Raw genomic sequence first — 25,204 nt, 5'->3', positions numbered from 1 at the left:
ATCTCCTGACCTCGTGATCCGCCCGCCTCGGCCTCCCAAAGTGCTGGGATTACAGGCGTGAGCCACGGCGCCCGGCCCAGTTTACCTTAATCTTAATGTGGACAGAATCAAATCTCTTATTTCTCCTTAAGCAATCACACCGTAGTAAAGGCTGCAGGAGGAGGTGGGGAGGACCTTTTCTATCGAGTGACTGTCACATGGCTCCGACTCTAGAATCTGCATGCAAGGGTTCTTTTCACCTGAAAACTTTGTGAATTCCAGTTGCTGTAACTGTAACAAGATTCTTTCAGACTGATTTGATGATTTTTATTTTGGCCAAAGGCTTCAATTAAGCCATGTTATGGAGGATAAAGCTTCTAGACCTTTAAGCTTTCTCTCCTCAGTGCCTTCATACCTCAGACTTCTGGCCTAAAATGACTTTCTCTCCCAAAACTCACAGGTTTTTAGAATACAAACATGAAAGACTGAAAGCGCCACCTGAATTACAAAACACAAGTCTAAGAAAAAAAGGGTATCTTACTTTTTATTTTGTCTCGCTCAGACTCTGATGGGAATATCCAGTCTGGAAAGAGTTCTTCGAATTTGATTCCAGGATACTTTGGTCTGTTTTCTACATAATTCCTCACAGTCGGCTGCAGTTTCTTCATGAACTCTGCTGATGGTGTTCCAAGCTGCTCAATAACTTTATTCCACTGATCAATATCTAAGGAGTCTCTTGAGGAAAATACAACTGGAGTGCCTCGTATTCACAGCACATGCAGCAGCGTTTGACTCATCTTTACACCTATCGGCTAGGCCACCCCACCGGATCAGCAGCAGAATTTCCAAATAATATTCAAATAAGGTTTGGGTTTCCAAGTTACACTATTTTTAAAAACTCTTCCACTCTGCATCTTCATAAACTATGACACAGCTTATTAAATCAACACAATGAAGTCTACACACCTTCCCACTCTAGTTCAAAATAAAGTTGATCTTGTAACTAAGAATACCTATGGCAAAAATGATTAAACATGAAACTAGATAAACATTACATCAGCAAATTGAAATCAGTTTTCATACTAATGCTACCTTAGATTCATTCACAGCTCTCTGAAGAACAGAGGATCTCGAGGGACCTGTGAGAGACCTGTCTGACCTCCTCACTTTACAGCCGGGGAACCAACCAATTGGGCTTAGACTGAGCCCACTGACAGCTTTCAAACGATACTCTGCTTTACTTGGAATGGACTCTTCCCAACCATCACTGCAATACCGAGGTAATGCATTTTATTTCCTTTCAAAGTGCATGACCTGGGTTTCAGACTCAACTCTGCATTCAACACTCACAGTGTGTCAGGAAAGTCAAGCTTCCTTAGGGGTCCATTTCCTTCTTTGCTCAATGCAGACATTACCAGCTTTGCCTGTTCCACAGGGTGCTTGTTAGGCTTGGGATAATTAGGATTACATGTGGGAAAGTGATACTGGAACCGTACTCAACTATACAAGAGAATGCAAGCGAGAAAAAAACAGCATCAACAGCAGCTTCAAAAAGTGCTCACTGAGGCATGTCTTAGAAAAATGAACTTACATGACCATGAAATAACCTAGGGAACCGGTACATGAACTCAGTTCTTCCAAAATGTTATACTTCCAAAGACCTGCTCAGGAAATGGGTTTCTGGCCTTCAATTCACTAGCAAATTCTCCTTCTTACTCCTGTTTCATACATGTTGTCAAATCAGAATTATGTCCACATTTTATTTACCTATTTAGCCAAAATGTGAAAACTGTTCTCACACTTTTTCCTTCTGCCATATATAATATATACACACACACACACACACACACATACACATACATATATATATATATATAGTCTCGTTCTGTCGCCCAGGCTGGAGTGCAGTAGCACGATCTCGGCTCACTGCAACCTCCACCTCCCGGGCTCCAGTGATTCTCCTGCCTCAGCCTCCCAAGTAGCTGGGACTACAGGCACCTGCCATCACGACCGGCTAATTTTTGTATTTTTAGCAGAGATGGGGTTTTGCCATGTTGGCCAGGCTGGTCTTGAACTCCTGGCCTCAAGTGATCTGCCTGCCTCGGCCTCCCAAAGTGCTGGGATTATATAGGTGTTAGCCACCGCGCCTGGCCCGCCTTATACTTTTGATACCTCTTCTGTATGCTCACTCCCACAGACTCCCCAGGATGCACCCACCCAGCATCTGTGTGCCATTTGCCACACAGCAACCAACTGGGCTCCCGGCTACACCTAGCCTGCCCAGCTCTAGACTAACCCTCGTGCTTACCCAAGGAAGAGCTCCCTCAACTCTTCCTTCTCCAACATCATCAACGTTTTACACTCTACCAGTACATTCCATCACGTTGGTAACTGACAGTGTTTTCTCCTGTGTTAACATAGTAGCTGCCTGCTTTTGGCCCCCACTACCTATTGCTCTATCTTATTCCTATTTGCAGCAAAACTTCCATAAAGAGCTGTCGGTCGGGTGTGGTGGGTCACACCTGTAATCCCAGCACTTGGGGAAGCCAAGGCAGGTGGATCACAAGGTCAGGAGTTCAAGACCAGCTGGGCCAAGACGGTGAAACCCCAGCCCTACTAAAAATACAAAAATTAGCTGGGCGTAGTGGCGGGCACCTGTAATCCCAGCTACTCGGGAGGCTGAGGCAGAGAATTGCTTGAACCCGGGTGGTGGAGGCTGCAGTGAGCCGAGATCACACCACTGCCCTCCAGCTTGGACAATGGAGTGAGACTCTGTCTCAAAAAAAAAAAAAAAAAAAAGAGTTGCCTATACTTGTGTCTCTAATTCCCAGCCTCTCATTTTCTCTCAAACATACTCCCATCAGGCTTTCTTCCCTCCACTCCATAAATGCTGTGCCCATCATGGCTGCCAGCAGCCAACACGAAGCCCAGTGGCCAGTCCTCTGTCCTCATCTCATGTGAATGACCCTCCCTCTGTCACCACGCTCTAGGAGGAGGGGTCGCTGGAGTGCCTTCTCCATTTCCTTCCCTATTCCCTTTGTCCCTCCACCTCAAGGGGGCTAAGTCCTGGGTTCTGGTCTCTTCCTCCCCTGCAAGCGCTTGCTACCAGTCCTAGGCTTCAAGGCTACCAACAGATGGATGACACCCACTTTGATCTCTCTATCCCAGACCTTGCCCCTGAATTCCACTGTCTAACAGACATCTCCAAACCCTAGCAAGGCTCCTTGAAGGGTCCAACTTCAAAGCAGAGTACAAGCCCATCTCCCCGGCCGCACCCTCCCAGCCTGCTGGGGGCCTCTGCCTCCATCTCCCCGGCCGCACCCTCCCAGCCTGCTGGGGGCCTCCGCCTCTCCTCTGGATGATGGCAGCCTCTGCTCTGGTCTCCTGCTCTGCCCTGCCCTTGATGATCCAGCCTCAATTTAGCAGCTGGGAGGAGCCTCTTTGCATCTAAGTCAGACTAGGCACCCAGAAATGGGCAGGTGAGAGAAATATCTGCTGGATTAATGATAAAGGACTAGAAATTAAACCAGTTGTGGGAGAAGCCCCACAGATTCCCTGAGAGGCCTGCACCCCAGCATCCCACAGATGGGAGGGACAGGGGACAGATGGGAGGGCTGGGGGAAGGGGAACAGTAATTCCAGCAAGCTCAGTGGACCCTGTTGTCTAATTTTCGTGAAGCTGCAGGCAGACTGCAGGTCTCCTATTTTACAGAAGGGGAAACCAAGGCTCAGAGAGGCCCTAAATTTCTCAAGAATGCTTGGCTGCCGAGGGGAGGAGTCTGAGCTGGAGCCCGAGGTAGCCTGGCGAAAGCTTTCTCTTTCTCATAGGCCACCACAGGGACAGGAGTTCCTTTTCTACCCCAGGTCACACATTAAAGCAAATCTCTGAGACCCTCAGTCTGATTTCTGCAACTTTTTTCTATCTCCCAAATTTCAATCTAATACTTGAAAGAGCTGGCAAAATTTTCTTTAGAAAAATGATGTTAAATTGTGTGTGACTTTTGGGAATAACAAGGTAACCTTATAGATAACACCATTAATTACTGACATTAATATTAATATGTAAAGCAGGAATTTTAAGTTACTTACTAAAATGCACCAAAAAGTACTCACATTTTTCATTTTTGTACTTTTTGAAGAAAACATTTCTTAATAAAACAAGGAATGGCACAAAATGAATAAGAATTGAGACAAACTGAACATTAAGTATATATTTCTAAATTATTAGTCTCTTAATTCCTCAACTTTCCCTTTTTAATTAAGTTCACTTGCAAAATAAAGACTTCCTTATTTATAGGTTGAAACAAGTGAATCTGAGGTAAGGCTATAGAAACTGCTAGAAAATTTACTAGAACAAATAAAATATTTAACGACATATAATCTATGATACAGAAAATGTAAAGAAAAGTAAATAAAATGAGAGGAATAAAAATATTTTCATTTCAAGTTTGCATTGTGAAGAATTTATGTTATAAGGAGACCACTCTGATGAACTTATTAAAATCTGAAATTTTCTTCCTAAGATACACACAAAACACTGACCACAGAGCTCGCTTTCCTTAAAAGCAGCCATCAATCTGCCCAAGGATGGAGACCAATTTCAACTTTCGTAACGAAAACAAAGCCAAAGACTAATGAAAAACTAAGTGGTTAAAACACAAATGAAAAAGGGAAGATGTGAAGAACCATGTTAGGGTAAAAAATACTAAGGATGGAAGAATGGCAAATGAGGAAAGAAGGCTATCGTAACAATTAGTTATTCTCCTTTCTGCTGTATATCTAACATGACTTGCTGACTACAGTATGAGTTTATCTCTTTCATTTTACATGTATTTTGACTTCCCCAGTGTGTCACAAAATAACCCACCAGATTTTTTTTTAAATTCTACAAAATGTCAGCACAGTAACAAACAAGAAAGTTTAACATATTGTTCCTCACAAAATTTTCATTTTAATCTCTTTCACTTAGGTCTTTTATAATGTGCTTCAGTTCTTACTTTGGGGGAAAATATTTCAATGCATACCAGTAACTAACAAAATAGTACTTAATTAAAGCACACAAGTACATGAGTCTATTAAATTTAGATAGCATCTTTCCTAGTTAAATTAATGGGATAAACTAAATAATACAGTATTTTCATTTAAATATCAGAATATACTTATCAAAGAGTAAATAATTTCTTCTATATGTCCAGCTATTTTTGGTAAAATTAAGCTAATATAATTGATTTAACTTAACTCTAACTCTCAAAATCATCACAGGTAGTCAAGTTAAAAATAAAGAATAAAATTGAACCACTTGGTTTGTGACGCTAATTAACAAATATAGTCAAGCCCCCCTTAGAACACAGTCTGGCGTGGTTACGACATTGTCCTCGTGAGCGCCCGTGTAAGCAGGTGGTCATGCTGCCTGAGGCATTATGGAAAGCATGGCGGGGCCAAGGTCGCGGGGAAGGATACGGTCAGTGCCTTGGAATATCACACAACCTTTCACCAGCTCTCCCATGATGCAACCCACTGACCAGATATCAACTGAAAATAAAATGAAATGATAAAATTATGAAGTGTCATGAACAAAACAAAGGTGAGGAAAAGGAATTCTAACAGTGCACTAAACACACAAATATGGAAAAATAAATTGCTAGCTAAGGGTGAAATTTTACACAATATGAATGATTGCTGACCTCTAGTTTAGCCTTCAGTTTGTAGCAATCTGGGGTTTTAGTGCCAAAGAGTCCAATACTTTATAGCTTAAAACAAACAAACAAACAAAAAACCAGAAACAAGAAGTGCCTGTGAACACAAAGCTTTTCAGGGTCACATGCCCACCCCCAGCCTCCATGGCCAAGTGCCAGGTCCCCCGTGAAGGATACAGTCTCTTCCTGGGAACAGGACTTTATGGAGGACCATTTCTGCCATGATGCACCCGACAGACCAGATGTCCACTACCAAACACCAGGGGATTAAAAACCAGCTAGAGTCCCACATCCCTTTTCTCCAAACCCCCTCCCAGAGACAAACCCAGTAAATGTCACTAGCTTGCCAGTGACAGCCTTTGTGCATTGTTGACACCACACCTCCTGAGCGATCACTTTCTAGACTGCCCATCAGAAAGGCAGCAGCACTCCATGGGGGAACTGACTGTTGGCGCAGGCTGGCCGGCTTGTAGGACTGCAGGTGAGGCCCTGCCAGAGGAGCCCAGACTTCCACAGTGCCCACCCTCATCTGTGGGGCCCAGGCCCCAGACAGACAGCAGAGCCCTCTAAATGCCCTGCTGGTGGGCAGAGGGGACAAGTGAACAGGGGATCAAGTTTTCTCTCCTCCACAGGAAGCACATAGAGCTGTGCCTCTCAGGGCGAGAACACAAGCTACAACGCAGCAAGATGAACCTGCGGCAAAACTCATTTCAGATGACCTGGGCAAACTTTCAGTCTTTTTAAAAACAAGTAAGCGAGATTTCGTTATTTTCAACAAATTTGCTAAAAGCCAAGTTTCAAAGAGCTCTGATATTGCTAGAATAAGCTAAGTTTTGATGTAAAAAACACCAATTTTACATGAGAACATGTATTATTCCATTTATATCAAATTCAAAACACCAATATGCAGACCAACAAATAAAGCTGATCCAGGGCACTGGCGATCAGGAGACTGGCCAGCCCCGTGTGCTGCGACGGGGAGGGGCCAAGGGGAGGCCAGAGCTGCGGGTGCTGTGGGTGTGCTAACGTCAGCTGAGCTGCACACTCAGGATCTGCACACTTGGCTGCAGGTAGGTTAAACTGATTAAAAAGTTCAAAAATACTAATTTTAAAAGTGGATGTTTAAGAGAGAATGATTTTAACCAATGGAAAAACACAATTAATTATTTCTTATCTCTGGATCATGCTATATTCTATGCGTAACAGTCCCCACAGTATACATCATATAGTTCAAAGGAAAGAGAGAAAACTCGAGACCACCACTAGAGCAGTTTCTAAACATCCCAGCCTCCTCCAGCCCTGGCTATACTCACCGTTCTCTTTGTAGCCCATACCCAGGATGACTTCGGGTGCCCGGTAGTACCGGGTCACCACGTAAGGGGTCATCATGAAGTTGGTGCAGGCCGTCCGGGCCAGGCCAAAGTCAAGGATCTTCAGGGTGCAGTCTGATTTCACAACGATGTTGCTAGGCTTCAAATCCTAGGAAAGCAACGGGTTAAATTAGTCTAATGAATGAAGCACACTAAATAAACGACTTCGCATCCGTGAGGGTTGTGAAGCCAGTGTGAGAGTGCAGGGAGTGAACAGAACTCTGAGATTTGGGAACAATTTTGGAAAATCTTACTCTCAAATTGAAACTAAAATAAATCAGCCTAAAGCGGTCAGATGGTGCCCCTCGCCCTCAGTGGAAACCTTCATGGCTCTCCTTTGCCCGTTCTGTGGTCTCGCAGGCCCTCAGGCTGTCCTATCTACCCTCCATCCATGCATCTACATGTCCAGCACACGCGCCCCCTCCCGCTCTCCACACCTGGACTTGAGCTCCCCAACACTCTGACTCTCTTCTGCTAAGGTCCTCATGCTCACCATCAGTCCAGGGCAGTGCTGTTCCATAGACAATGTCACAGAATGCGAACGATGTGTATAATGTACATTTTCTAGTAGCCATGTTCAACAGCATGAACAGAAATAGGTGAAATCCTAATACAGTGTATTTTATTTAACCCAATATATCCATAATATTATCATTTCAAAATGTAATCAACATAAGAAAAATACTGAGATATTTTACATTCTCTTTTTGGTAGTGAGCCTCTGAAGTCCAGTATGTATTTCACAAATGTGGCATGGCCACATCCTGGGTGCTCCACAGCCTCTTGTGGTTAGTGGCTGCCATACTGGACAGCACAGGTCCAGAATCCTCCCAACCTGGAATCTTCCCATGGCTCTTTCTCTCCTTGGAAGAGCAATTCCATGATCATCCACCTCCAGGCTTCTCACCTCCGCCACAAGGACCCACCAGCACTGGTGCTGCCATCTCCATCTGTACGTGGCACAAAAACTCACCTGCTCATGTTCCAGTTGCCACCTCTCTTCCCCTCCCCAGGGCTGACTCTGTGTGAGCAGGGCACTGGCTGTGCTCTCAGCGCTCAGAAGCAGGCCTGGCGCAAGCAGACACTTGGGAAGTGCCTGCTGAATGAAGACGTGCATCACGTTCCACCCGACTTGCAAAGCCTTAACACAACCTCTGCAACCGTTTCCCTCATAACTAAGGGACTTTCTTCCTGCTGATCCTCCACCCCAGCCCCTTCCTCAGGCCTGAAGAATTTGACTTTTGCCTGGGGACTTCAGCCTGCAAACTCAATCTAGAAACTGTGACTTGTAAACAACCCATATCCATTCTTTTCACAAGAGCAGTGTACCTGCAATGTTAAACTGCCAAGCCACTGACGCAGGGTAAGGCGTGAGGATCCTTTACCTGGGGAGTTGCAGGTTCCGTAACACTGCCTAACACCTGACTTTAAGACATCTCAACTGATGGGCCACAAGCGGGTTGCAGGTGTGCCTCCGTGAAGGCTGTGGAGCTGTTATCAGGGCAAGCAGGAAGCCATTTCAACATTCACAACAGTTACAATCACATTCCAGTGCTGCTAAATGGTCTATTTCTAGGCTTCCTAGATTCTGTAAAATTTAAATGATCACTATATAATGTTTAAAAATGCAGTCACAATCTCTACCTGGCCCCCAGGCCTCCATTCCACCTCAGGGCACTGTGCAGACACCCCGAAGGCCTGAGAGGAAGAAGCCAGGCCGCCTCCCACACGAAGGAAAGCTGGGGAGAAGCAGCCCACATTCAACCAGGGACTGTCCGCTGTGAGGACCTGGTCATGGAGCTAAGACCAAATGAACCAATTTGTTTCTCGTTTCCTTTTTTAAAATCAAAGAACATGGCAAGAACAGGCATTTCAGAACACAAATTACTAACAGATAAAATAACGCTCAATCTCACAAAAATCTTTTTTAAAAACCCAACATGAAAGCCCATTTTTAGTCTATCACGTGGCAGCGATGGAAAGCAAGCAGCCGTGGTGCTGGCGGGAGAAGCTGAAAGAGGCGCTCCCTCAGGCCGCGGAGGGTGTGCCGTGGGCACTTTCTCTCCAGAAGGCTGACTTCTGAGGTGTGAAATGCACACACTTCACCAGCCAGCAGGCCCCGAAGCCCAGCCCACCCAGAACTAACAGCACAGCCGCAGGAGCAAGGATGACAAGGACAGCCTGGTTCTACAAGGACAGACGCAGCAGTGGAACCATCTCCACAGGCTGCCCGCCAGCTCCGCGAACCCCAGTGCGCCAGAAAACACGCTCATCTGAAGACGCTGCCATCTGTCAAAAAACTGTCACCACATACTAATGTAGCCGGAAAAGCACACTTCACTGCCGTCTGCTGGAAGACTGTGGTGACAGAATCCCAGGCTTGCACGGGTGCTCTGTGTGGCCAATGGGGAGGTGGCTAAGGAGGTCACAGGGCTCCTAGAGCTCTCCCCGCACCCTGGGACCCTCTCTAGGCACCCCCGAAATACAAACTGAGACAACTTCCCAACACCTCACTTCAATTTCAAGGACAGCAGAGGAAAGACAGTTATGCCCCTTCAAGTCTTGAAAATCACTCAGAACAAAGATGACAAATGCCAAGTAAAGATCCAAGTGATGCCTGGCTTGGGGCTTGGCTCCCAAAGAGCCTGGAACCCAACGCTACTCTGTGGGCAGCAGTGACGGCACCACAGCACCCGCAGCACGAGTGGGGCACCAAAGAGCCTGGAACCCAACACCCGCAGCACAAGTGGGGCAGGTGCTGACCTCCCCCACTGCCTGCTCAACTCTGGGATCCAGACCCACTGCTTGAGAGGTATCCCAGGAAGGAGCACATCCTGACAGGTGTCCACTGTCTGGCCTTCCCTGGTCCTTCCCCACAGGTAGCTGTGGCTGTCCACTGGGTAAGGAGAACAGCCAGGCACTCTTGAGGATGAATGGACACAGCTCTAAGTAGACACTGAAACCCGAAGACCCCAAACGCTATCATGGCTCCTCCACTTGCGGAGTTTGTGGGGTCAGGTCAGAAGTGAAGTCTGGGCCAGTCCTCTTCTGGTCATGTTATGGGAGGGTGGGAACGTTAGCAAAGCCTTAGAACAAAGCTGTAAGAGAACACTGCTGTCCAGCCTGCACGCGTGTGGGTGCTGTCTGGGCCTCTCTTCTAAGCAGTGTGGAGGATGCATTTGCCCGATCAATACGCCGCACCTGAGGCCTTATTAATCTGCTCCAGCAACCGCACCTCGACCCGCACAGCAGCTGCAGCCAGGACTGCCAGTGCCATAAGCCTGTGGCTGTCTAGAGTCATTCGCCAGAATCCATGCAGTTTCTTCAAGGGCTGGACTAGTGAGTTAGACGGGGATGCAGGAGACCACTGTCCCCGCTCCCCTGAGGCTTCCATGGTGGCACGAATCTCTTCCACCCACCCGAGCCCTGCATGTGTGATCTTGTTCTTGATTTGCTATCTTGGGGGCAGTTTCAGGTTTCCATCTGGCCTCGTTGTGATGACTTACTCGCAGGCCAAGGAACTCGTGTGGGGGTTACTCCAACTGCCAAGGGCCTCTGCTCCAGCCACACACTGAGGGCTGGGCAGACGGCCACTGGGTGGCTGGGACCCTGTGGCCCACTGAGCGCCACCAGACACAGACGGCTCAGGAATGAAGGTCCGGGACACAAGCCAGGTAAGCCACAGGGGCTTGCCGATGTGAGAGCTGAGGGTGTGAATAACAGGAAAGGGGAAGGGCGAGAGCCAGCAGAGAGACCACAGGGACAGGGACTATAGGGTGTCCCACTAACCTCTGTCTTCCAGAGTTCCCCTGAGGAAGAGAACCATGGACGCCACAGGAAAGCCACTCCCAACTTATGTGGAGAAGTAGAGCTGAGGGGGCCAGGGTGGACTGTGGGGGCCACGGAAACGCACTCCTTGGTCTCCCACCACAGGAGTGGGAGTGACAGACGGCCCAGTGCGGTGTCTGCACCCATCCTCTGTCCCTGCCAGGGTGTACCTCTCACAGAGCTGTCAGCCAGGGGCCGATTGGGCAGGGGTGCTGAGGCAGGCCTGTTCCTGTGTGACACTGGAGGCCTCAGAGCTGCACCGAAGTCTGGACCGGCCCTTTGAGGGGCCAGGACTGCACCGCATTCAACTGGTATTCGCTGCCTCCTCCGGCTGCTCCCCCTTCCTTCTCCCAGCCGGTCCCTCGCCTGTGTAACCCCCCGTGGCATGCTGATGTTGCCCACGAAAAGCCCCCACTCTACAGAGACAGGAAGCTGCAGGACCGTACCAAATGCCATGGCAGAGCGAAGGGAATGCCAACCTCCACAAATGGCCACGACACCCAGGAAAGGCTCAGCAAGTGAACCACAGGTGCTATGGAGGCGGAACGAGGCAAGGTCAGCACTCGGAGTTTTCTTTTTATTGAAAGTCCAAGTACGTAGCAGTTAGATACCCCAGATCCCCACCTCCATCCCAAAAGTGAGGCTCCACTCCTTCCTCACTCCTGCTGGCCCTTCATGCAGAGAAACTGATGCCCAGCTTCCAGGTGCAGGGCCACAGGTGCAGCACGCAGTCCTGTGGGCACCAACAGGGAAGGCACGGTGAGGCCTGCCTGCAACAGGGCTGCCCAGAGTCTGCACTCTGCCACATGAGAAGCCCAGTCCCACCCCACAGCCCTGTACCCCAGCAGCCAGGCTTACATCCCTCCACCAAGGGACTGGAAGGGCCTTTTCCAGAGAAATTAAATGGTGCCCAGAGAAAAAACCTACAGAAGGCGACACCTGCAGCTGCCTGTGGCCCAAGAGACACCCATTCTTTAACAATCCACCCATTCACTCAGCACTTCCAGTTGGCTTCTAATACTTCAATCTTTTTTTTTTTTTTTTTTTTTTTTTTTTGAGATGAAGTCACGTTCTTGTTGCTCAGGCTGGAGTGCAACGTTGTAATCTTGGCTCACTACAACCTCCGCTTCCGGGGTTCAAGAAATTCTCCTGCCTCAGCCTCCCGAGTAGCTGGGATTACAGGCGCCTGCCACCATGCCCGGCTAAATTTTGTATTTTTAGTAGAGACGGGGTTTCACCATGTTGGCCAGGCTGATCTTGAACTCTTGACCTCAGGCGATCTGCCCATCTCAGTCTCCCAAAGCACTGGGATTACTGGCATGAGCCACCATGCTTGGCCTAATGCTTCAATCTTAAACATGATCCAACCAGACATTTGGGGAAAGCCTTGTGTGTGACAGGGAGGGACCTAACACACTAAAAAAGGAACTCTGGGTAGAGAAAGACAATGAAGGGAGTGATAAAACCCTTTAACAAAAGCTTATCCTCAGAGATGATAGTATATCCATGCAACAAGAAAAGAATGCTGTAAAAAGGAACTTTTAAGAGCAAATGAGTGTCAATTAACTCGTGCTTCAGAGAAAAAGAATACAGAATGGAGTTAAGAGGACATTCTGAAAGAAATGATATAAATTTCTCAGACCTCTATAACATGTGCTTCCAGACTGAAGGCCAAGTGCCCAGCAAAACTAAAGAAAAAATGTCCATATCAAGGCATACATCAAAACATCTCAGAATACAAGGAATAAAGAACTGAGTTTAAAAGTTTCCAGAGATAAAACCAAACCAAAACCCCAAACCACAGCACTTAGAAAAGGTTAGTCATCGGCCGGGCGCGGTGGCTCACGCCTGTAATCCCAGCACTTTGGGAGGCTGAGGCAGGTGGATCATGAGGTCAGGAGATCGAGACCATCCTGGCTAACACGGTGAAACCCCGTCTCTACTAAAAATACAAAAAATTAGCTGGGCGTGGTGGCAGGCGCCTGTAGTCCCAGCTACTCGGGAGGCTGAGGCAGGAGAATGGCGGGAAACCGGGAGACAGAGCTTGCAGTGAGCCGAGATTATGCCACTGCACTCCAGCCTGGGTGACAGAGCGAGACTCTGTCTAAAAAAAAAAATAAAAAAATTAGTCATCAGATGACACTAAGGCACTCTGGGGCGATGCTAGGGGCCTCGCTACCACAGGACTGCATCTGCCATTCTGAGTGCAACTGATCTGTAACTAAGAATTCTACACACAACCACACTACTCACCATGGGAGAGGGCAGAATAAAGAGTTTCAGACATTTGAGGCCTCAAAAAATGTCTCTCCTCTGTGGCATTTTTAGGAAGCTTTTGGAGGATGTCTCCCACCAAAACAAGGGAGTAATCTGAGAGACAAGGACAGCAAGCAAGGAATCCAACATGGGAGGGAGATGAAGGAAATTCCCAGAAAACCACCAAGGGAGATCCAGGACAGCCCCTTCAAGCAGGTGCAGGGGCAGTCAGTGCAACGGGGAACAGGGCTGAGGCTGCGGAAGAGGTTCCTGAAGAGATGAAACTGATGAAACACCCAAAATATCTGCATGTGCTAAGAGAAAATTTAGATGCCTGATAGAAGAGTTAGGGCTGAATTACCAACAAGAACATAGAAAACTATCTCCCAAAACAAACAAAAACCTCAAACAAACAAAAGGTAAGTGTTTGTTAACTCCAGGGACCGAAAGGGGAAAGGGGAAGGTCTGCTGTACCAAAGCATTTCCACGCGCACGACGATGCAGTCAGCCAAACACCATCACATCCGCCAGCCGGGAGGAGGGCGAGGAAGGCCAAGGGTGAGGGATGGGTTGGTAAGAAGCTAAATCAGCATCTTTTTTTTTTTTTTTTTTTTTTTTTTTTTTTTTTGAGACAGAGTCTCACTCTGTCTCCCAGGCTGGAGTGCAGTGGTGCGATCTCGGCTCACTGCAAGCTCCACCTCCTGGGTTTATGCCATTCTCCTGCCTCAGCCTCCCGAGTAGCTGGGATTACAGGCGTGCACTACCACACCCAGCTAATATTTTGTATTTTTAGTAGAGACGGGGTTTCATCGTGTTGCCAGGATGGTCTTGATCTCCTGACCTTGTGATCCACCCGCCTCAGCCTCCCAAAGTGCTAGGATTACAGGAGTGAGCCACCGTGCCCAGCCACTAAATCAGCATCTTATGCCCCAAACTGAGAAAGGATCAATGAAGAAAGAGCTAAGTATATTTTTTCAATATGGAAATAGACACCAAAATAATCAGCTAAATGAACTGAAGGAGTTTACTTCTAGGGAGAGAGAAATAAAAGAGGAGGTGGAGGAATCTGTTTTTCATAAATATAAATATTTAATAGAACTATAAATATATAATAGTTCTATAAATAGAACTATTTGATCCTTGATTAAAAAAAAACCAAGCTACTTGTTTAGCAAGTTGCTACAGTTATATAGAAGGTGATCCTGTCTTTAAATTAGCATGTAAGTTCAAAAGGACATAAGTACAGATATGTTGGTATTAACATCAGTTAACAGAGGGAGGCAGGACATGCACCAGCGTGCTCTCACTGGCCATCTCCTGGTGCTAACACAGGGTTGGGGTACTTGCTTTTCATTTTTTGAATTATATAAAGTATATACTTTGGTGGGATATCATGGGCAAAACTTTATCTTTCAAATATTTAAAATTTATGTTTTGTATTAAATCATTTTAATAGGCAAAATTAAAAGTATGTCTATCTTTGTGCTTGGTACTGTAGATGGGACAAAGCATGGTGCAGTCCACACAGAATAGTTAACTTAGGGCTCCTCCCCTCCTGGGATGTGGGCAGGGGTGGGGCGGGGAGCAGGGGCAAGAGGGGGTTTCCCTCTTTGCTTTATATACCTGTGCAATGTTTGGAACCTCCCCACAGTGAGTGTGCCTCACTCTCCCACATGGACACAGATGTGGGGAGAGCCTGGCAAGGCCATGGATGTGAGAAGCACGAGGGAACAAGGTGACAGGGAGGACACAGCAAGACGCCAGGCTGGTGGGGGTGGTGAGCACGAGGGAGGGACGGCAATGGGGTCATTTTCTGACGGCGTCTTAGGTTTCTATACCTCATGCTGGGCAAACCAAACACTTCTCTGGGCCCCATCTGACTCGGGCTCAGGAACCGACTATTTCATAAAAAAGGCCTCTGAGGCTGCAGCTCGCACGAGGCCCCAGTGACAGGAGGCCATTGCTTCCCGCTCACCTCGGGGCCCAAGGGGGAACAAGTCAGGCAAACCATTTCCCCTCATAAAATGAATAAGGCCTAATGTAGTACGACTAATAATCTGGGAAATTATTCTAAAGCATGAATTTAATAAAATCTATTTAAGAGACATTAAGAGTATCTTAAATTACATGAAGGTCCGTGGACATTTCAGGAACGGAAATAGGATGGTACATCAGGAGATCTTCATTTTTAATTCAGAAGCCTAGTGTTACTATTTTTAAAACAAAGTCACCAATATATTATTTTAACTGACCATCTGATGGCAGCGAGGTTTCTATTTTAAATAACAGTACACTGGATGGCAGATGGGAGGCTGTCAGCTAGCCCTGGGAGGGCCAGAGCTATCCCTGACGCTGGCCTTGGGCCACAGCCTGAGGCTTGGGATGAGGCAACCCTGCCCTCTGTGGGTCAGTGGGCTCTGCCCCCAAGGGAGGGCTTCACTAGCTGTGATAGAACCAACCTTTGCTGGCACAGCAGATCTGAAAAAGTTATTTTACCACTCCACCACCTAAAACCCATCTGCTCATTTCTGTAACAACAGGCTCCGCTGTTCTTGTCTCTCACTAGCTCCTTCCCGACATTCAGTTTCCAGTTCAGCAAAAATACGACCTCTTGCTGTTGGAACATAAAATCTAATGGCAATCTGTCAATAAAATTAGTACAGTAATAATTTAGGGAATGCTAACCACATCTATTTCCGATAAAATTATATTATCTCTGCCTCTAGTCTCACTCAATACTTTGTTTTTTTTAAAAAAATTCGGGCCCAGGAGGCCTAGGTGGCTCTGCCTCAGACTCTGTCACCCTGTGACCTTGGAGATCCCTAAGCAGGATGCCAGAGAACCCCAGAAGCCAGGAAATGGAAACAAATGGGAAGACCAGAACATTGAAAGTCATTTCAATAATTCTGGAAAAAACTTAAGAAGTCCTATGGTAGAAAGACTCTGTGAATGTAAAGAAGGTAGTCCTTGTGGAGAAATATTCGGCCAGATTCCAAATCTGAACCTGAAGAAGAAAATTTCTGCTGATGTAAATTCATGTGAATGCAGTGTGTGTGGGCAAGTCTTTATATGTCCTTCACCCCTTAATAGGCACATCTTACCTCATTCTGGACACAAACTATATGAACGTGAGAAACGTGGGGTGAAGCCATACAAATGTAAACAATGTGAGAAAATCTTCCTTTCTCCCATAAATGTCCAAAGACACATGGTAACACACTGGTAATAGACCTCATAAATGTAAGAAATGTGGGAGGACATTTAAGTTTCTCTATTTACTTCTAAGACACAAAGTAATTTACACTGGAGAAAAACCCTGTGAATGGAAGAAAGGTGGTAAAGCCTTGAGATTTTGCAGTTCTTTTCAAAAACATGGAAGAACGCACGGTGGGGAAAAACCTTGTAAATGTCGGAAATGCGGTAAAGCCTCTGGACATTCTGGTCACCTTCACAGCCACAAAGGTGCTCATGCTGAACAGAAACCCTATGAATGTAGGAAATGTGGGAAACGATTCAGTTTCTGTAGTTACTTTGAAAAAAATGTAAAACAGCTCACAATGGTGAAAAATCTTCGATGTGTTTAAGAAATATGGTAAAAGACTCACTCTTTCTAGTTCCATTCAGAAATATAAAAGAAGTAACACAGGAGAGAACCCTATAAATGTAAGAAATGTGGCAAAGGCTTGAGTCATTCCTGCTCCGTGTGAAGACAGAAAAGAACACACTGGACAGAAGCCAACGACTGCAGAAAATGTGGCAGAGCCTTCAGTCAACACAGTCCCCTAAGAAGACATGAAAGAGTCATACCGGAGAGAAACTCTACGAATGTCAAAAATGTGATCACGGCCGGGTGCGGCGGCTCACGCCTGTCATCCCAGCACTGTGGGAGGCCGAGGCGGGCGGATCACGAGGCCAGGAGATCGAGACCATCCTGGCTAACACGGTGAAACCCCGTCTCTACTAAAAAAAACACAAAAAATTAGCCGGGCGAGGTGGCAGCGCCTGTGGTCCCAGCTACTTGGGAGGCTGAGGCAGGAGAATGGCGGGAACCCGGGAGGCGGAGCTTGCAGTGAGCTGAGATCCGGCCACTGCACTCCAGCCTGGGTGACAGAGCCAGACTCCGTCTCAAAAAATAAATAAATTAATTAATTTAAAAAAAAAAAAGTGATCAAGGCTTCAGTTGGTTCAGTTACCTTCAGACACATGAGAGAACTCATACTGGAGAGAAACCCTATGAATATAAAAAATGTGGCCAGGCGCGGTGGCTCACACCTGTAAATCCCAGTGCTTTGGAGGCCGAGGCGGGCAGATCATGAGGTCAGCAGTTCGAGACCAGCCTGGCCAACATGGTGAAACCCCATCCCTACCAAAAAAAAAAAATCAGCCAGGTGTGGTGGCAGGTACCTGCAATCCCAGCTACTTGGGAGGCTGAGGCAGGAGAATCGCTTGAACCTGGGAGGTGGAGCTTGCAGTGAGCCAAGACCGTGCCATTGCACTCCAGTCTGGGCAACAGAGCAAGCCTCCGTCTCAAAAAAAAAAAAAAAAAAAAAAAAAAAAAAACAAAGAAAAAGTGGTAACACCTTCAGGGATTGGACAGCTCCCTTCAAACACATGAAAAATCTCATACTGGAGAGAAACCCTGAGAGTGTAAAAAATGTGGTCAGGCCTCCAGTTGCTTCAATTACCTTGAAACATGACAATTCACACCAGAGAGAAACCCTCTGACTGTAAGGAAGGTGGTCATGTCTTTAGATATTCCAGTTCTCTATATAAACACAACAGAACTCACACCAGAGAGAAACCCTCTGACTGTAAGGAAGGTGGTCACGTCCTTAGATATTCCAGTTCTCTATATAAACACAACAGAACTCACACCGGAGAGAAACCCTCTGACTGTAAGGAAGGTGGTCATGTCTTTAGATATTCCAGTTCTCTATATAAACATGACAGAACTCACACCGGAGAGAAACCCTCTGACTGTGAGAAACGTGGCAAAGCATTTAGGTATTCCAGTCCTGTATGTAAACATGAAAGAACTCATACTTTGTAGAAATCCTGAGAATGTAAGGATTTGGGGAAAACATTCAGTTAATTCAGTTATCTTTGAAAACATGAAAGAAATTATACTGGAGGAAAACAGTATAATTTACATAATATGCATAAGAGAAGTGTGATGACGCCTTTATATGTTCCAGTTACCTTTGAACACATTAAAAAGCATATGCAACGTTTCCATTTTCCTTTGAAAATACGAAAAAAAAAAAAACTACTACTGGAGGAAAAATTCTATGCATGTAAACAATGTGGTAATGTCTTCAGTCTTTCCAGTTCTACTTGAAGATATAAAAGAACTCGTTTCTGAAAAGCCCTGTAAATGTAAAGAATGTGGGGATGCCTTTGTTTCTCTTGGGAACATTCAAAGACATGATGTGTGCAAACTGGAGATGGATCTTTAAACACAAGAAGGTATTCTGTATCTAAACCCTAGTAGTTTGCCAGTAAGTTTTCATTTTAATAATTATTTCAAAAGTCATCTGAGAACTCCCACTGAAAACAAATCTTATAAATTTAAGGAATTTGGAAAGCCTGATGCAAATTAAATATTCCACAATGCTCAAAACATGCACATGGGCCGGGCGCGGTGGCTCAAGCCTGTAATCCCAGCACTTTGGGAGGCCGAGACGGGCGGATCACGAGGTCAGGAGATCGAGACCATCCTGGCTAACACGGTGAAACCCCGTCTCTACTAAAAAATACAAAAAACTAGCCGGGCCCGGTGGCGGGCGCCTGTAGTCCCAACTACTCGGGAGGCTGAGGCAGGAGAATGGCGTGAACCTGGGAGGCGGAGCTTGCAGTGAGCTGAGATCCGGCCACTGCACTCCAGCCTGGGCGGCAGAGCGAGACTCCGTCTCAAAAAAAAAAAAAAAAAAAAAAAACATGCACATGAATGAAATGTTATACAAGTTATAAATAGATTGTGTTTGTCAGTGGCTCTTTTTTTTTTTTTTACATCAATTCCATCTTTCTTTTTTATGAAAAATGTACTGTTTTTTGGCAGGAAGAAGTTTATTTCATTTTCTTTGCTAATAAAAGTATTGGTATCAAATTGCTAAAAACAATTATATCGTGATAGTCTGCTTACACAGCTGTACAAGTAATAATAACAAAACTTGTAAAATCAGCTCAGCGAGAATTATATCCTAGCTCCCCACTTTATTAAATGTGTTTCCTGACAGTACAGTCACACTGTCAGTCAAATCCCAGCCTGTGCCGAGCCCACAGGTCTGCTCTGAACCCTTGTGGCACGGGGCCAGGTCACTCCCACCAGTGACGCAGGGAAGCTGGCAGGGCAGAATTTTAGGATAAGAGAAATGGATATTTGGGTCATTATTTAAGAAAGTTAGTTCTCAAGCAGCTGTCTCACTGACTACTTGGCCTCTAAGTTCCTTGCTCATTAAAAATGGGCTTTCAAATATGGCAAAAATATTAACCATAGGTGAACGTAGACAAATGGTAGTTGGAAGTTCTCTGTCCTATTCTTGTAATTTTTCTCTAAGTTTTAAGTTACTTTAAAATGAAAAGTTTAAAAAAATGTATTCTTGTGCAGTATCTGACCGAGAGTGCAGTATCTGGCCGTGTCCACAGCAGCTCGCCTAGCCTGGCAGGCCGGTGCAGTATCTGACCGAGAGTGCAGTATCTGGCCATGTCCACGGCAGCTCACCTGGCCTGGCACGCCGGGCGGCTCCACAGAGGCTTCCTAGAACGACTCTCTTACAACACAATATGATTCCATCATTTATTTGGATTTTCAACCCTAACAATTGTTTTTAAATGTTATTTTGTACATAAAGGATTATGACAACCAAATGATTATGTTTTAAAAATAAAATTAATACATCACTACTTACTCTATGAATTATACCAGCTGAATGCAGATGTTTAATACCACAAAGCATCTGGTAAAGAAGGTAGGACATTCTTTCATGATCCAGCTCCATGTGAATAACCTGACATAAGTTAGCATCCATTAACTCCATAACCAGATACCTGAGAAGAAAAGGTCAGTTATGTATTTGAAAATTATCCAAAGTTCCTTTATGACTAAATTTCATGAAACGGTAACTTACTTCCAATCACTGCACTGGCTAAAGTAAAAAGATAACTTGGTATAATGGAACTTTCTAAAAATTTTCCAAAGAATATATAAATAACACTTAATGTCTTACAAGTTAAAAATTAAACAAACAAAAAACCTTTAATAGCATGGTAAATAGAATCTCAAACACACACAGTTTCCTACTTCTTACATTTTTGGCTGAAATCCTCCTTACCAGCCTAAAGACCATGCTGTTACAGGCTCATCAGTCACAACACATGTACCCTCTGGTGGGAGATGCTGATACTGGGGGAGGCTCTGCATATTAGGGGCCAGGGATAGACAGGAACTCTGCACCTCCCGCTCAATTTTGTTGTGACTTTAAACTTCTCTACAATATATATATGTGTTTAAAAGTGATCATACAACAACAACAAAAAGGACACTTGACCACACTCCCCACTCAGCAACTCCCCAACTCTTTGCTCCCTTTGCCAGCAAAACTCCCCAAAGAGGCATCTCATGTGCTAGCTCCAATTCTTCTCCCTTCGTTTTATTTTTTAAATTTTTTTGAGACAGGGTCTCACTCTGTCACCCAGACTGGAGTGCAGTGGCGTGATTTCGGCTCACTGCAACCTCTACCTCCCGGGTTCAGGTCATTCTCATGCCTCGGACTCCCAGAACTGAAAATTAAATACCAAAAAAAAAAAAAAAAGCCATCATGCCTGGCTAATTTTTGTATTTTTAGTAAAGACGGGGTTTCGCCATGCTGCCCAGGCTGGTCTCAAACTCCTGACCTCAAGTGATCCACCCACCTCAGGCCTTCCAAAGTGTTGGGATTATAGGCATGAGCCACTGCACCCAGGCTTCTCCCATTTTTTTCTTAATCCCACTTGGATAAGGCTTGTGCAGCCGCCATTCTGCTGAAACTGTCCTCTTCAAGGCCAGTGATGGCTTCCATGCTGCTAAATCCACTGGCCAGTCCTATAATCCTAGCTGGTCCTGCCCTGTCCTGTCTCCAACTTCTTGCTGTCAAAATGCCCAGCAACTGGTCCCTGACCCTCTTCTCTTCTGTGACAACACTCACTTTCTTCGTGATCTCAGTTATAGGCCGTCAGCTCCCAAAGTCCTACCTTCAATGCAGACGTATCTCCTGAACTCCAGGCTCATTCCTCTGCCTCCCTATTCCCAGTTCCACCTTGATGTCCAACAGGCGTCTTAAAGCCACGTCCGAAACTGAACTCCTGATTCCACCCCTAGCCCAGTCTGCCTTCTCACAGCCTTCCTCGTCTCAGCTGAGAGCTCCTTCATCCTTCAGGTGCTCGGGCCAAAAATCTAGGTGTCATTCTCAGTTCCTCTCTCTCACACCACACATCTGATCTATCAGCTAATACTGTGGCTCTACCTTTAGAACCATTTCAGCATCCAATCTCTTCCCCTCTCACCCCTCTGGGACAAACGGACCCTCCAAAATGCCTTAACAGAATTGCTGCAATAGCAGTAACTGATGTTCTGCGCCCCCACCCTTCACAGTGGGTCACCAACCCAGAAGCCAGAGTCATGCTTTTAAAGCAGAAGGCAGGCGAGCTCACCGCTCTGCTAAGACTTTTATTCTGACTTGCCTTAGAGCAAAAGACATCCTGACAACGGCCTGGGGGCCCGCAGTGTTCACCCTCTTCTCTTCCCCTGCTCCCTCATCTCTAGCCACACCACCTCTTGACGGTCTTGGAAAACACCAGGCGGGAATCCGCTGCTGTCCTGAGCGTTGTCTGTTCCTTCTATCTCCATTCTACTTGCCCCCAAGCATCTGTAGGACTGACTTCTTGATCTCCTTCAAGGCGTTCTCCACATGTCACCAACTCACGGAGGTCTTTCCCCAGCCACCTTATTTAAAACTGCAGCCTCAAGTCCAACCCTCAGCACTTTTGATCCCCTGACCCAGCCTGACCCTTTGTCCACAGCACTTAGCGCTTTTTTTTTTTTTTTTTTTTTTGAGATGGAGTCTTGCTCTGTTGCCCGGGCTGGAGTTCAGTGGCGCGATCACGGCTCACTGCAAGCTCCGCCTCCTGGGTTCACGCCATTCTCCTGCCTCAGCCTCCCGAGTAGCTGGGACTATAGGGGCCCGCCACCACGTCCGGCTAATTTTTTGTGTTTTTAGTAGAGACGGGGTTTCACCGTGTTAGCCAGGATGGTCTCGATCTTCTGACCTTGTGATCCGCCCACCTTGGCCTCCCAAAGTGCTGGGATTACAGGCGTGAGCCACCGCGCCCGGCCAGCACCTAGCACTTTCTATTGGACTACACGCGTTCCTCATTTATCATGTTACCTGTCTGTCTTTCCTGACAGGCTCCAGGGAAGCCAAGTATGCCAAGTCCCAGAGAGCGCCCAGCACACAGAGGGCAATCAGATACTTGTTAATGACTGAACACACCAATAAATTAAGGATGAAGTTGGGCATTACACCTCTCAATAGATTAATACTTCATTGCACTGTTAGTAAGATGATTCTACTTAAGATTCTGGAAGTATAGAATCTTAAATAGAATTAGTGCCTTAATCATTACAAATAATACTCATAAATTCCTGAACCCTAAAATCCTGGCTATGAGGGACTTGAGAAAAACATTTTATAGTTCAGCAAAACACATTAGTGATCCTGGTCTGCTCTGAAGAATTCTTTCCAGTCATCCTTTATCTGTTATGAAGATGAAAACCCATGTGGTACAAATAATTAATATTACCATCAAATTTTCTAAATATTTCTCTGCAACAGAGAAAGTTATCTGTGATGTCACAAAATGTATTGCCACCTACGTTTCCTAAGTATAAAAAGCAGTTGCTGCCTTTTCTAGATGTTCACGCTTTGATGTACAGTGCATTACTGAATAAAAATGATACTTACACATCTTGAAATTCTTCTAGAGTTTTTTGTGGTGTAAACACATTTAACAAACTAATAATCTGAAAAGAGAAAATTAATTGTACTTCAATATGTCAGATGACTCTACTTGATTACAAAAATTAAGTTTAATATCGAAAAGCATTAAAACTGGGGAAAACAATCACAGCAGAACTCAGTACTTATTATTATTACTGCTTTTACCAATTACATGGCATTTGAGAAAAATTAAACATCAATTAAAGGAAAGATGCACTTTTAATCAAATCACCTTCATGTGTCCCTAGTGACTTAATTATTACAGAATTTAAACACATAATGTCTTTTTGAACATAAAAAAGTAGAAGTTATGGGTAACAAAACACTAAATAAAGCAGTATGTTAACTCTGAAAACTTAAATACTATGCACAAATTTCTAAAAAGTTTTGAAATATGAAGGCTAAGCTCATATTTTTGGTGTGACAAAGTGAAAGGCCTCATAGCATTGTATTTTTACTTAAAGAGGGTTAAGAGCTGATCCTGCTGCAGGCCTCCATCCTGGCACTCTGACACGACTTGGCTTTGTCCCCACCCAAATCTCATCTTGAATTGTAATGCCAATAATCCCCACGTGTCTAGGGAGAAGCCTGGGGGGAGGTGACTGGATCCTGGGGGCAGTTTCCCCCATGTTGTTCTTGTGATAGTGAGTGAGTTCTCCTGAGATCTGATGGTTTTAAAAGGAGCACTTCCCACTTTGCTCCTTACTTTTCTCTCTCCTGCCGCCTTGTGAAGAAGGTGCCTGCCTCCCTTTGATCTTCCGCCTGATTGTAAGTTTCCTGAGGTCTCCCCAGCCATGTGCAACTGTGAGTTAATTAAACCTTTTCCTTTATAAGTTACACAGTCTCAGGTATTTCTTTACAGCAGTGCGGAACGAACCAATACACCCCATGGTGTAAACAGCGAGTCCCACGGCTTAGGCACCAAACATATAACCTAAGTCATTCCAGATGACTGAGGGAAAGATGAATTATCCATTATATAGGATTGGGGTGATCGGTTAGCTAAGGACAAAAATAAAACTGCATCCATATTTCAATCTTTATACCAAGATAAACTCAAAATGGAACAAAGATTTAAATCTAAAACATGAAATAAAACATCAGAATATGATAAACATTTATATAATCCTGGTGTAGAAAAATCTTTTCTAAACCTGACAGGAAACCTAAGGGATCTGATTACATTAAAATGAAACAAAAAAACAGGCGATAAAAAATCAGTATGTCAACAACATAGTCAAATGGAAAAAAAGAAGTAAAGGGCAATAGTTTTAATATTTAAAAAAAAAAAAAAACCCTCCTTCAAATGCAGAAGAGACCAGCAGTCCAAAAGAAAAATGGATAAAGGCCATAAAAATTAAATTACCAAAACACACAAAAATAAATGACAACCTCACAAATAAAAATATCATTTATCTATCAAATTGGCAAAAGTAAAACAAAAAAAATCAATGGTATGTAGTGCTGGGGGATTCTGAAGTAACAGACATTCTCAGATACTTTTTTTTTTTTTTTTGAGATGGAGTTTCACTCTTGTCACCCAGGCTGGAGTGCAATGGTGTGATCTCGGCTCACTGCAACCTTCGCTTCCTGGGTTCAAGCGATTCTCCTGCCTCAGCCTCCCGATTAGCTGGGATTACAGGCACCCGCCACCATGCCCAGCTAAATTTTGTATTTTTAGTAGAGACAGGGTTTCACCACATTGGCCAAGCTGGTCTTAAACTCCTGACTCAGGTGATCCACCTGCCTTGGCCTCCCAGTGTTGGGATTACAGGCGTGCACCACAGCGCCCAGCTGACACTTTTTTTTTCAAGAGATGGGGTCTTGTTTTATTGCCCTGGTGTGCCTTGAACTCCTGGCTTCAAGCGACCCGCCTGCCTCAGCCCCATAAGTAGCTGGGATTACAGGTGGAAGGGACCATGCCCAGCTTCTCAGATACTCTTAATGAAAATATCAAACTAATAGTCTTCCTTGAGATCAATTTGTCAGTATATATTAAAGTAGAATATATATAAACCAGAAGTGTGTACTCTGACCCGGCA

At 45.3% G+C, this 25,204-nt stretch overlaps 1 protein-coding gene across 6 annotated transcripts in view; it reads right to left on the bottom strand.

The window, feature by feature from the left end:
- Positions 1–25,204, bottom strand: part of MAPK9 (mitogen-activated protein kinase 9) — a 58,998-nt gene that overhangs the window by 7,457 nt on the left and 26,337 nt on the right. For 4 of the 6 annotated variants that reach the window (XM_050794243.1, XM_050794239.1, XM_050794241.1 and 1 more), the window contains 5 exons: positions 23,127–23,185; positions 20,037–20,175; positions 6,988–7,153; positions 5,439–5,510; positions 521–703 (listed from right to left, as the gene is read on the bottom strand). In XM_050794243.1, coding sequence (XP_050650200.1) covers positions 521–703; positions 5,439–5,510; positions 6,988–7,153; positions 20,037–20,175; positions 23,127–23,185 — 619 coding nt within the window. Of the gene's footprint in view, positions 1–520; positions 704–5,438; positions 5,511–5,851; positions 5,924–6,987; positions 7,154–20,036; positions 20,176–23,126; positions 23,186–25,204 lie in introns of all 6 variants that reach the window. The other 2 variants (XM_050794244.1, XM_050794240.1) reach the window with 1 other exon arrangement.

Source organism: Macaca thibetana, chromosome 6 (genome assembly GCF_024542745.1).
Source record: "Macaca thibetana thibetana isolate TM-01 chromosome 6, ASM2454274v1, whole genome shotgun sequence".
In the NCBI taxonomy this organism is placed as follows: domain Eukaryota; kingdom Metazoa; phylum Chordata; class Mammalia; order Primates; family Cercopithecidae; genus Macaca; species Macaca thibetana.
This window is presented reverse-complemented; position numbering and strand designations above follow the sequence as displayed.